This window comes from Gopherus flavomarginatus, chromosome 3 (assembly GCF_025201925.1).
Source record: "Gopherus flavomarginatus isolate rGopFla2 chromosome 3, rGopFla2.mat.asm, whole genome shotgun sequence".
NCBI lineage: Eukaryota > Metazoa > Chordata > Testudines > Testudinidae > Gopherus > Gopherus flavomarginatus.
This window is the reverse complement of record NC_066619.1, coordinates 235,819,181-235,833,077: the sequence shown is the minus strand read 5'-3', so window position 1 is coordinate 235,833,077 and position 13,897 is coordinate 235,819,181. Positions and strand designations below refer to the sequence as shown.

General features: G+C 38.3%; 1 protein-coding gene across 5 annotated transcripts in view; it reads right to left on the bottom strand.

Moving 5' to 3' along the window:
• The window catches only part of NFXL1 (nuclear transcription factor, X-box binding like 1), a 96,115-nt gene that overhangs the window by 37,163 nt on the left and 45,055 nt on the right, over positions 1-13,897 (bottom strand). For 4 of the 5 annotated variants that reach the window (XM_050947500.1, XM_050947497.1, XM_050947499.1 and 1 more), the window contains 4 exons: positions 13,349-13,505; positions 12,177-12,268; positions 10,134-10,155; positions 1,299-1,439 (listed from right to left, as the gene is read on the bottom strand). In XM_050947500.1, coding sequence (XP_050803457.1) covers positions 1,299-1,439; positions 10,134-10,155; positions 12,177-12,268; positions 13,349-13,505 — 412 coding nt within the window. The remainder of the gene's footprint in view (positions 1-1,298; positions 1,440-10,133; positions 10,156-12,176; positions 12,269-13,348; positions 13,506-13,897) is intronic. The other variant, XM_050947498.1, reaches the window with a different exon arrangement.

Genomic DNA, 13,897 nt, shown 5'->3' with positions numbered 1-13,897 from the left:
CTGGTTATCATCCCGTGAGTGACCCTGGCTGGCCTCAGGTGAGGTAGGCCGGAGGCGCCTGGGTAAAAATGGGAATGACTCCTGGTTATTCCCAGCAGATGGTACAGAACAGCTGGTAACCATCCTCATCATAGCAACTGGGGGCTGAACTCCATCAGCCCCCCAGCCCCCTTTCATGTCTAAAGAACAGATTCTGTACTGCCTGGACTATCATAGCAGCTGGAGGCTGCCTCCCCCTCATTTTATCTCACTAAAAAGTCAGTGTTTCTTATTCCTGCACTCTATTACTTCATCACACAAATGGGGGGACCCTGCAATAGTAGCCCAGAAGGGTTGGGGGAGGAGGGAAGCAATGGGTGGGGTTCTTGCAGGGGCACCCCCTAGAATGGCATGCAGCTCATCATTTCTGTTGGATCTGACATGGAGTGGCTGTGCTCTCTGGGTCTCTGATACACTGGTTCTCTGATACACTTGCCGCATATTCTAGGCAGGACTGACTATTTTTAGAAACAACATAAAGGAGGGAATGACCCGAGGGGGTCATTCCCATTTTTGTCTTTGCACTCCCGGCCAACCTCAGCGAAGGTCAGCCAGGAGCAGCCATGACAGCAGCAGACAGTACAGAACGACTGATAACCGTCATCTCATCGCCAATTTACAATGGCGCAGCAGACAGTACAGAACGACTGCTAACCGTCTCTGCTACCTTGCAAAGGCAGATGAATGCTGCTGTGTAGCGCTGCAATACCGCCTCCGTCAGCGACATCCAGTACACATACGATGACAGTGACAAAAGGCAAAATGGGCTCCATGGTTGCCATGCTATGGCGTCTGCCAGGGCAATCCAGGGAAAAAGGGCGCGAAATAATTGTCCGACGTTGCTTTCAGGGAGGAAGGAATGTGTGACAACATTTACCCAGAATCACCCGCGACACTGTTTTTGCACCATCATGCATTGGGATCTCAACCCAGAATTCCAGTTGGCGGGGGAGACTGCGGGAACTATGGGATAGCTACGGGATAGCTATCCACAGTGCAACGCTCCAGAAATCAACGCTAGCCTCGGTTCATGGAAGCACACCAACGAATTATTGTGCTTTGTGTGGCTGCGTGCACTCAACTTTATACAATCTGTTTTACAAAACCGGTTTATGTAAAATCTGAATAATCCTTTAGTGTAAACATAGGTTCTGTTTCCAGCTCTGGGTATGTTTCCTGACTGCAAATCTTGTGCTCTTGAGCCAAGAACAGACGAAAGAAAAATACAACCTCAAAAAAAATAAAAAAAAAAAACTTACCTTTTGCCTGTCAGCATTACCATTTACTTTGGTACATTTATGACATTCCTTCATGCAGGTATGATTCTGGCAATCAAGCAGCCGTCCACAAAATCTTTTACATGAGTACGGGCCCGCAGAGTGACATGGTAAAGGACTCACCTAAAAGATTAAAAAAACAAACCCAAAATATGGCATTAGCTTCACCATACAGAACTTTTGATGCTTCTGAATATCTTTGACAAATAACCTTAATTAACACAGCAAAATGAAAAGTTCAATTAAGTTTATGTACTTGATTTTATATTATATCTAAGTAAATAAAAAAAACTGTAACAAACCTGCATTCTGAAAACATAGCCACTGAATAGCTGGAAAATAGACTTTCAGTTGCAGACTTTCAGTATGTTTTAGTAATACTTCGCATGTCTATTGTGTCCTTTGTTAGATCTTCTCAAAGTGCTTTACAACTGTTAAAGAATTAAGCTTCAATAACCCTACAGAGAGACAATGTCTAGTGACCTCACTCAAAGTCCATTCCAGTTCTAGAATTAAGTTCCATAGTCTCCCTACATATAGGATATATCATTGGACAGATCTCAAACTCTAATCTCTAAAATCAGAACTTTAAGCATATTCACTGTAACTCCACGGAGAAACAGAACACAGAAAGGTATCCAACATCTAACAGTGCATCAGTGGTAGAACTAGAATGTTAACTTATTCCCTCCCAGTTCCCATCCTTTAATTAATACACCATGTTCACATGCAAATTTTGTTTGTGATGCTGTCACCCATCCATTAGGAATTGAAAATTGATAATTTCACAGAGCACTGAATACAAATTTTGTCAGACTAGGATAACTTTCAGTAACTACTTACAGTTTTGCTAGACTCCAACTGGGAAATCAGGAGATGAAAGGCTCCATATTGTTATCTATACGCTGACACTTCCAAATATTTTGTAGGCCTTATTCAAAGTTCTGCCCCCACCTCAAATAACTGGGATCTCTCCCCAACTCTCACATACATGTAATTTCTATAATAATTCATTTTTGTGGCTGTGTGGACTCTGGTGACAGACCTTTCAGGGGCTGGGAAGACAAAAGATGGAACTGAAATAAGATATCCTCCACAGGGAACCTGAGTAGTGCTCTGGCTAGAGGGCTGGTTATATGATTGTGGTATGGGACACGTGGAAGAGAAATCTAATGTTGCTATTGCCAAATTACTCCACCTTTCCATAGTAACATGCGGAAATTGAAGCTCTCTATGCTGGCTGAAGCATGAGTTATCTTCCCAAATACCTAGAAGTAGGCGGCTCTTCTGGGGTTTTAGAAAACAATGCTTTAATTAATATTTGAAGTTACTTTCTTTTCTTTTCCAGTTTCACTTCCGCTTTCTGACTTCAGGCAGCTATCAGTCATTTTGCTGTGAATGTCACTGACAGACCAAAAGAGCACCTTAAAGCAAGCATTCTAGTTTAGCCTCCTGCTGCTGGAACACTATAATGACTAATACAGTTCATCTCACTACCATTATCAGAAGAGCGCAGGTCAAGAAATCCATAGCTTCAAGGATGTTGATGGGGTGGAGATAATAGGAAAAAAGCTGATGAGAGTGGAAGATCACTTCTATAAACTGATTAGGAACAAGAAAATGTGGCCTCACCATTTCCCAGTACAGATCTACCAGAAGGAGATTGCAGAGGGATAGAGCTAAGAAGAGAGGAAGTACAAAATCTTCTAAATTTGAGCAGCTCATCCCAGTCTTTTCTGCATGAAAAGTGGTTTTAATATCAGCAACAGAACAACTTAAAGACCTGCCTGCAACTGGAAAGTGGAATTAAAACCAAAGACAAAAATATAGAGGAAGTTCAAATACTAGAGATAGAGGGTTTAGGAGTGGATGGACTGTTCGTTTTTGCTTTTAAAATTAGTATTTGATTTACACTTAAACAGGTAATTAGGGAACTAAAACCATAACTCTATTTTAGGCTAAAACTAAACCACATCTAAAAAGGAGCTAGTATAAAAGAATGTACACACGTTAGATTAATATACCCATTGCATCAGAATTAAAAAAATGAAATTAAAATTGAGAAAAACAAAACCATTAGAACATAAAATCAGACCATAAAACCATAATAAGACACCACCAAACTGGCTGTACAAAAAGAAAAAAAAAGGAGTCTGGCTGTTCTTTCCATACAGAAGGATGACAGTATGAATATCCCATTATACGGGGGGGGGGGGGGGGGAACGGGGGGACGACTGTCTAGAATACCCATAACAGAAATCACTAAATCAAAGCAAAATAAAATTATTTTAAAATTACCTCTTAATATTTAATTACCTTAAGCAAACTAGTGAACTATGAGTATCTAGTGTTGTAGATTCAGGCAACTTTTGCCCAATTATTGTAGTATGTGCAGTAACCTAAATGAATACCTAATCATAATATGACAATTTGGAAAAGATGACAAATTTAATCCTCTTATTTTCCAGACAGCTAAACAAATGTCTTTTGGGAGAAAGGTACTCATCTACTGTCTTTAAACACTGTGTCAATGTACTAGATATTTATTTCTTCATGACTAATATAGGGACTATTCAAAATATTAATACAGCCAAACTGATTAACAAACTAAACCTATTTAAAAACATTATCTGAAATTTCTAAACCAAGTATGGAATGAAAATTGAAGACTAAACCATTTAGTGCTAGGAAGTAAAATGCATTCTAAATACACAAAAAATAAACGCTATTTGATACTCTATCTGATTAAGGCGTACTTGGCTCTGCTTCCATCTGCAGCATGAAGGTTTTAATTAATGTGTCCCAGAAGAATTGACTTTGTTCAAACTTACTCATTTTCCAAAATTCAACCATCAAATTACCATAAGTCGATACATCTGTTGTTACAGCTACAAGAAATGGAGTTTTCACACGAATCCAAAATTCAAAGTAATCCATGAGACAAAAAACTTTCAGTTTAGATAGCAACTATGATTTGTTAGATTGTTTTACTACTAGACTATAACTTGATAATTAAAATTGGAATGCAGCCTTTCCATTTCTATAAGCCTGAAAATGAAAAGCTATCAATTGTACTAATATACAGAGATATATAGATATAGATATATAAAAAGACTTTTAAATTGTCACTTCCTAGGGTTTTTAAGGGCAACACTAAGAAAAAAAAGTTACAGCACACACATTTATAGAAATTCTATTCAGTAATACTACTTTGTAGCCCAAAGGGAACCTCATTTTAATCCAAGTCTTGTTGAATCATACTACTTATGCTTATAAATTTGCTACACGCATGGTCATCTGGCAATAAAACTAACTCTTCTGTTCCAAGTGGTGGATCATTTACTAGATATATACAAAAAGATACCCAAATTCTATAAGCCCTGCTTAAAAAAACAAAAACAAACTAACCCACCACCCCGCCCCAACAAAACAAAACAAAACAAAACACCTTCCTGAAAGGTACAAATGCCAATACAAAACAAGCAATGCAATGGAAAGGATCTACTACAATGTTTATAAGTACATCTAACACCTAAATAAATTAAAGTGCTCAATTCAAATCTTATATATGTAAACAAAATGAAGTCTATTTTTGATAGCATGAGTATCTACTTCTTGAACTCTTCTTCTCTTCCATCTCTTACATACTTATCTTCTTCAGGCATTCAGTGTTAAGAACACACAACTAGCATCCAAAATGTTTGTTTCATTGTTAGTGTTGTTTTTTTGTTTTGTAAACTATCACACTACTTGAAAAATCTCAGTAGTACAGTATAAATGATAATATAGTATAGCAAGTGTTGTAATGAATTTGTAAATAGTTCCTCTGACTGGCACTGCTAAATAACCTGAGCTCCTTTTGCTGAGTAGCTACCAGGGTAGCAGCAGAATATTGCAATATATGTTAAAAATGTATCTTAGAGGAATCCATGAAAAATGTTTAATGTATGTAATATGCACTATAAACAAACACAGATTTTTCCAGATAAGGGCCTCCTTCCTTCTCTTACTACCAATCATCTAAATGTTTAGGATATTGTTCGTTTGATTCACGATACTGTAAAACTCAAGCAGGAAGAAAACTGCACTCTGCTGGCTGACAAAATACACAAGTTTTATCCACAAAAGTACATAGAGTCAATGCATACAAGCCACTAGAATTTAATAAAAGACTTCCACTACCATATATTCACAACAGCTTATATCAACATAGGGGGAAAGGAAGGTAGAAAGTTCCCCTATGCGCTGAATGCCACTCTTACAGAAGTCAAATGATTCGGGGGCATGCATCATGTTAACCTAGACACATTTTCACTCCATTTTGTCTATAGTACCCAATCAATGTAGTATTTAAGTGCTTTAAGAAGCTATTTGCAGGTATCTTTAAGGAATAATTCTATGGAATTACATTTGTTTAACGAAAAATAAACTCAAAGATAGACTCTTCCCGTTGTGAAGGTGTAAATTCATGCACTCTCTCTCAATATAGATTTGAACCTAGCCATAAATTCTGTTTTCCTTCCATATAGATATATAGAGGAAGATGATTATAAGACATAACTGACATCAGGTCTTTAAACAGGCTCAAATTTTGTTCATGTATCAATCCATGAAATTTTAGTGATACATCAAATCCTGACCATGATGAGAGATTGTTTTGGATTGAAATAAACTTTACTTATGATAAACCTACAAGTTCTAGCATTGAGGGTATTCCATACATGAAGATGAAAGGCTCTATATTTTGACAAAGATATGTGCTCATTATCTCCTCCCAACCATTCTTCACAGCATGCATTTATCTTACATGATAGGCATGCTGCCTGAACAGTAATCTGCTGAAAAACCCACCCTAATTTCACATAGGTATTCAATGGGTTACTTAGATTACTGTATGTACTGCAATAACAGTGCATTTGTTCTCACATTGTCTGCACAAGTGAACTATTATTTGTAGTAGAGAGGGAATAAAAATCCAACAAATTTCTAGTCTATCATGTCAGGTTTATCTACATAATTTATTAGACTGTGTTTAGTTACCCTATATATGTTTGGGGAAGTTTAAGTTTATGTATTTTTCTGTAGTGGGTATTTTAGAAGCCTATGCATCAGCCTTTAGAAGTCACACAGTCAAAAGGGTGCAATAACATGCAGATTTCAAATATGGGCATGAAGGTTTATTTATGGCACACTTTTGGATTTCATGACAGAATACAATTCACATGACTTAGTACTATAAATTTGTCTCAAAGCCCCAAAATATCTCTAATGTGGGTGGGGCAGGGGAAGGAAGGACAACACTGACCTGAAGGGGTCTGTGCCATAAGTAGTGACATATAGAACACATTCCTATGCAGCAATGAGATATAAAAAGGGACATAAGATTACCCCAGGCATGCAGGAAGGAAGGTAAAATGCAACAGATGTGATTTAATTAGGTGGCAATTTTATTAATATTCCTCACCTGGAAAATATTCTGCAATCGGTCGTACAACACAGGCCATCATTATTTCCCTAATCATTCCCACCTATTTGGGAGGACTGTTGTCAGCCTTCATCCATCCCAACCTGGTTCTTGCCCATTGTTGTGACATACAACCACCCTGCCGCCCACTTCATACAAGGGTAGTAGAGGCAATAGGAAAAGGGAGTTGTCTCTAAGACATTAAGAGAGCCAATCACCTTTCCACACTTCATTAGGGGATGCCTTTCCCAAAGTCTAGTTCCAACATCATTTTTATGAGGGAACCGGACTCCCTACCTGCACTGGACTCTTGCTACCTGCTAGGCCGAGACAACTTGACCTAACCTCCTTACCTACCCCAGTACACACAATGGCCAACGTCCCACCTGAGCCAGCCTCTTCCAGTTGCCCTTGGCTTTGGTAAACTGCCCCCTTTGCTCTTCCTGCATAGCCCAAAGGCAGCAGGGGAGCTTAAAGGAGCCACAACCCCTTTTCATCCTGCTGAGTGGACAAAACCCCACTACAGTGAGATCGCAATGAGTGCAGACCCATTGTAGTCTTGGAGAAATAGCTTGAAGTAAAACATGTAGAAAGCTTGAGAAATGGTTGAAGTAAAATAGGTAGAAAGAAAGTGTCCATACATGATGTTGAAAAGGAGACTACTCACTACAAAGAAGAAATGATTTAGATCAACTTTGTGTTATTTTTGACCTATAAAATTGAGATCAGTAAAAACACTGATTTTGGTTACACACACTAAGTCTATCTATACAGAAGGCAATTTCTATAAAAATGTTCTAGTATTTGTAGAAAGCACATGTGAACTGTATACCTTTTATCTAACTTCTGAAACTTGTCCTATTTTCACCCCCACTGAAATTATGCAGATACAAAACCATAAACCTAAATCCTGACACATTCATACTTCTCAGGTTTCTATAGATATGCACTAAATGACCAAGGAAAAAAACACCAATTTTGTTTAAATTAAAGGAGACATACTGTAAATATTTTTTTCGTTTACACTATAGAACAAAGTGCACACAAGATTAGGAGAGTTTTTTGCCAATACTAAATATTTACTTAACCTTTTAAAGAGTACAAACAACTTTGTATCATCTGACCTTCCATATTACTATATAAGATAGCGTAGTTTCTACTTCAACATTCAAAACTAATTTGTAGATGCACTTACATGGCATCTACAACATCAAGCCAACAGTACATGGTGTACCAAAACGTAGACATTCATTTTATATAAAAATATTCCAGCATAAATTGGAAATATATTGAGGAAAGTGTGGGAGAAAAACGAGTTCTTATTTTGAGGTTGGTTGCCAATATGCTAGAGGCAGCTTTACTTTCTTTAACATTTGCAAGGGGAGAGTACTTACAGGCAGGGGTTCCCTTCCCAAGGCAGGTCTCCATTAGATAAACAATTAAGGTAAGCATTTCTACCTTTTGTAACATGCAGTTTTTGATCTTTACTGTATTTTGTTTATATATTTTTTCCCTCCACTTCTACAAAGAAGTTATATGGGAACAATGAACATTTGATTTTAAAATCTCATGGTTATGGTAACAATTATGTGAATTATGAATCATAATGACAGCTAACAAATACATTTAACATCTCGATTGTCTAATTTAAAAGGGCTCTAAATTAGAATGTCACTGATATTACAAAAACTTATTACATATTAGCAAAAAGTCTGCAATAAGCCTAACAAAACACCTGCTAATACTATCATTAAAATGTAGCTGTAATTTTAAATTAGTGAAACTTTAATTAGAAAAAGTAATCCAAAAATCATTTACCACTTTATAACTGTCTCTAACTATTAAAATTATTGTGAAAAATTAATTACCTTTTCCTCTAGAGTAAATGGACACAGAAAATCTCTACTTCTAGATTATAGAAGGCTGCATCAAATGACAACTTAATTGGCAGGATCTCTCATAGAGTCTCCACCACACTGTCCAATCTTCCCACTCTGCATCTAAATCGTACAGTAGCATTACATTTTACTATCCCATATGCAATGCAAAGCCTCCATCCCTTCTGAAGAATAATGTAATGATAGTAGCTACTTGAACAAGAAAATTCGATGTGGAGAGAGGGAACATTGCTTACATATCAGCCAAATGAAAGAGTGTGAAATACTTAATGAAACAGACAACATGCAATTAAATACACTTATTAATCCAAGAGCACTTCACCATTATCACCTGTATAAAATGTAGTTCAAAAGCCAAGAATTTAAACTTTGATCGAGCAATCTAAAATTCAACTGTTGTACATTTTCTAATACAGTGCTATAATACTGTCCTAATGAAAGCAGCAAAGAATCCTGTGGCACCTTATAGAATAAACAGACATTTTGGGGGAGCATGAGCTTTCGTGGGTGAATACCCACTTCATCAGATGCATGTAGTGGAAATTTCCAGGGGCAGGTATATATATGCAAGCAAGCTAGAGATAATGAGGTTAGTTCAATCAGGGAGGATGAGGCCCTGTTCTAGCAGTTGAGGTGTGAAAACCAAGGGAGGAGAAACTGGTTCTGTAGTTGGCAAGCCATTCACAGTCTTTGTTTAATCCTCAGTTGATGGTGTCAAATTTGCAGATGAACAGAAGCTCAGCAGTTTCTCTTTGAAGTCTGGTCCTGAAGTTTTTTTTGCTGCAGGATGGCCACCTTAAGGTCTGCTATAGTGTGAACAGGGAGGTTGAAGTGTTCTCCTACAGGTTTTTGTATATTGCCATTCCTAATATCTGATTTGTGTCCATTTATCCTTTTCCGTACACACTGTCCAGTTTGGCCGATGTACATAGCAGAGGGGCATTGCTGGCATATGATGGCGTATATTACATTGGTGGACGTGCAGGTGAATGAACCGGTGAAGGTTCATCTGCAAATTTGACACCATCAGCTCAGCATTAAACAAAGACTGTGAATGGCTTGCCAACTACAGAACCAGTTTCTCCTCCCTTGGTTTTCACACCTCAACTGCTAGAACAGGGCCTCATCCTCCCTGATTGAACTAACCTCATTATCTCTAGCTTGCCTGCATATATATACCTGCCCCTGGAAATTTCCACTACATGCATCTGACGAAGTGGGTATTCACCCACGAAAGCTCATGCTCCAAAACATCTGTTAGTCTATAAGGTGCCACAGGATCCTTTGCTGTTTTTACAGATCCAGACTAACACAGCTACCCCTCTGATACTTGTCCTAATGAACAACACTTCATAGATTTTAATGCAACAAATACTTTTTATAAGAACTAATCAATCAAAACAAAATGATGCACACTTCATATTTTGCTTAAATGGTCATTTCTCTGTGACTCACCTCATGCTGCCCAAGACATTCCCTGCAAAGAGGAAGAAAAAAAATGAGAGAATTGCAAACAGCTGTATTCCTTAAAGCAATAACACATCTGAAGTAGTATCAATGTTTTGCTGTGGGAAAGAATCCATTATAAAAAAAGTGAGAGCCAAATTCAGAGCCAAATGCTTAAAAAAACTAAAAAATGCCAGAATTACGGTTGCTTGTGCCACCTGAATTTGCCCCCCTTGTGTGTATGCACTATGTAATCACATACTTTCTTTTTCCACTGTAACCCTGCCTCATTAAGCACAGAGGATGAAGCCACTCTAGGTAAAAAATCATACTTGTATAAAGAAGGCGGCTGTTGTCTGTAGGACCCTGCCTCATTTGTTGCAGATGCTCCAAAACCATGTAATGAAAGAGGTAGGAGACTACAGGAAGACAAAGGAAGGTTTCATGGTAAAGGCAGTTAAATGCTGCCCTGGAGAAATGGATTCTATCCTGGCCCGTCACATATCTGATTGTGCTCCCCTGACTGGCTACCCACCACTAAACTGTTATGAAGGAAATCCCAGCCTCTGGATCCCTGTGTGTTTTAAACTTCCTGGGTCTCAGAAAGTTACAGCACTGTTTCCTCCCTTCGTCCCTGTGGCATATTTCCTGCGCACTAATTCTCAGTCTGCTACTCCATACTGGAAATGGAGTCCCTCAGCCCACTTGCCTTAGGCCCCAGGACCATGCCAGCTCCCCCAAGATACACCAACAGCTTGAAAACATACTCACCACGAATCCCACCAAATGAACAAACCTTCTGGGTTATAGTTTAACTCTCGCTGGAGGCATATTGTAGTTGTATGTTAAATGCTTCACACTTTGCACAAAGACTTATACATTATTTGCTCTTTAAATTACTCAGATGAAAAAATACATGGATCTTTAAAAAAATAACCTACATACATTTCCCTTCCCTCTAGCTCGCCCTCGCCTTGGGAGTTCTTTGGAGACCACCTGCATTGGTGGTCCTCCAGTCCCTGTGGCTTAGCCAGAGCGTGCAGTAGCTTCCATCATCTTGCACTAGTAAAAATGGCTGAAGAGAACCCTGAAGAGAGCAGTTCCTGTATTTTTATAACCTTCCTGTCCGTCAGGTGATTCTCAGGATCAGACTCCCCAGGTGATCACAGACTCCTGCCAGGTAACTTCCAGATTACATCTCCCACAATAAACCAATTCCTGATGGGAATACAGTGGATTGTTTAGGGCTATTCCTTTTCAATGGAAGGGCACTTCAGATGTAATGACTTTCTATTGGCAGTCCTGTCCCACTACCTTGTTGGAATTTCAGTCCAACATGGAGGTAAACAGACAATAGAGAAGGTCAAAGAGAATGCACATTAAAAATGAAGTCAAAAGATACAGAAAGTTCATAATTTCACACAGAATTAGAATTTATCTGTACTATCTTTTAAGTCATCAGAGCCTCTGCAACAGAGTTCCTATGTGATTCTAGTCAAGTCATTTAAACCAGACTTTTCACAAGTGGTCTCTAATTCCTCACTTTGTGGGCAACTGACACAAGACACTGGATTCTGATTTGCAGAAGTGCCGGGCATTCACAGCTGCAAGTGAAGTCAATGGGAGCGGTCCTTTGAGCATGAAGTGCTATATAATGTTAGGTATTCTGAAAAATAAAGTCCTGTGTGTCTCAAATGGAGCACCCAAATTAGTGGATATTTTTGATCTCTCTGTGCCTCAGTCCCCAATCTGTAAAATATTCTTTTAACATAGCTTTGTGCATTTGTTTATACAGATTTTTAAATCAGGCACTTATTTTACTCTTCCTATCCATCTCTTAGTGCATTGAGAAGACCATTCCAGTATGCTACCCATTGGCCACCGAAAAATTCCCTGCCTTATATTATGTTTCCACCAAAAATGTAAGTAAGATAGGCTGCATCTGTACAAATCCTTGTAAAATTCAGAAGCACAAAGAGTGATGGCTTCAAACACATTACACAGCAATGTAAAATCTGATACAATTTAAAAAGTAAAAAACTTTATACTTACGTTGGTACAGGAACCTGACACGGGGGGCAAGGTAATGCAGTTTGAATAAAAGCTGGCTCAGATGGCTGTTCCCAGGGACCAGCAGGTTGATGCTGAGAGCAAAACAAATACATTGCTGTGTTTATATTATTATATTACAGACGCTCCCCAGGTTACGCAAACCCGACTTACACAAACCCGCACTTACAGAAAAAGTTCCGTAAGTGTTCGGGGGGGGGCGGGGGGGGTTGGTGTAATTATCGGGTATACGTCCCTGACTTATGCAAAATTCCACTTACGCCAGGCATTCCGGAATGGAACGCCTTGTGTAAGTTGGGGAGCCTCTGTATATAAAATAAACTTGGTGACAACTGGAGTCATCCGTTTAGCTATAAATATCCATAATGCCTGGTAAGATCTTCGTTCTAACAGGTCTATTTTCCCCCAAATGAAGAAATTCTATTACTAGAACTAAGATATGAAAGCAGTACATGCCTGTATAATCATTTCGTTTTCTGGCATGGCTAAGAATAGGAGACTGAAAGCCAAGTGGCTTTATAATACCACAAGTCATGATTTCATTCCCTTACTGTTTAACTTGAGGACAAGGACAAGTCAAAAATTAGTTTAATATTTAGAATGCTTTTACAACAGAGGAAAGGCAAGTAAAATTAACAATACGATCTCACCTGCTCAAAATACTCTACTCCAGGAGTATAATTACTCTGAAGTTCTAACTATTCTTTGCACATGAAGTTTAAGGTCTGAAAGTTTCAACGTACAGTTTTCTATTTTGCTTCCTAATATGATAGTTAAGCAAATACCTGCAAGCTAACCATCAATTTGAATAAAGGCAAATAAAAATTAAGTAGACTGCTGATATTAAAAAACTAGATATTAAATAAAATTGTTAACAAAAACAAATGACATGGGGGAAGAGGAAAGAAAAGGAAGACTCTTAATTTAACTATGGAGTATCAATTATGGACAGGATAAAAAGCAATTAGATTTTAAACAAGGCAACTAGAAGCAGTACCTTAATTTCTCAGTTAAGCATCACGCAGCATATCTATCCCTAATTATTTACTTCTAGTAGCTATACTTTCCAACATAAAATCAGGGACAGACGTGTTCCTCATTCTTCTTGTTAAGGAGAGTGCTAGTATGTAACACATTTCTGGTTATTGTCTTACCAAGCCAGTTTGCTTCACAAGAGCTTCATCATGGCAAGAAGCAGGACACAAGTGACTGCACTTTAACACTTTCTGGCAGGACTGACGACATGCAGGGCAAGGGCCAAAGTGACAACTGTGTTTCTCTTGGCTGGGGTGATGGCAGGTTGGTGGCCGACTGAAGTAGAAAACCAAGAACAAATACAATATGAAACATGTAACTGCCGTCATTAGGTATATGCATTAATACAATCAAATTAGGGAGCACGATTTACTGTATTTAATAATTTTAAATAAAACCATCAGTTATATTTAGCAGTACTTTGATATGCCTATATAAAGCCACACACACACACACACACACACACACACACACACACTTCGCTAACTCAAAATGACCTTAACAGAAAATGTCTGATTTGCCCATACTAGAGCAAACCACTGGTCCATCAAATTCATTAGCCACCTCAGGGGAAAGGTTAAAAAAGAAAAATGTACTTAGCCAGTTATAAAAAAACTATGTATCAGGGAAACGCCTTCCTTCACCTTACACCTTGAGCATGACGCAAA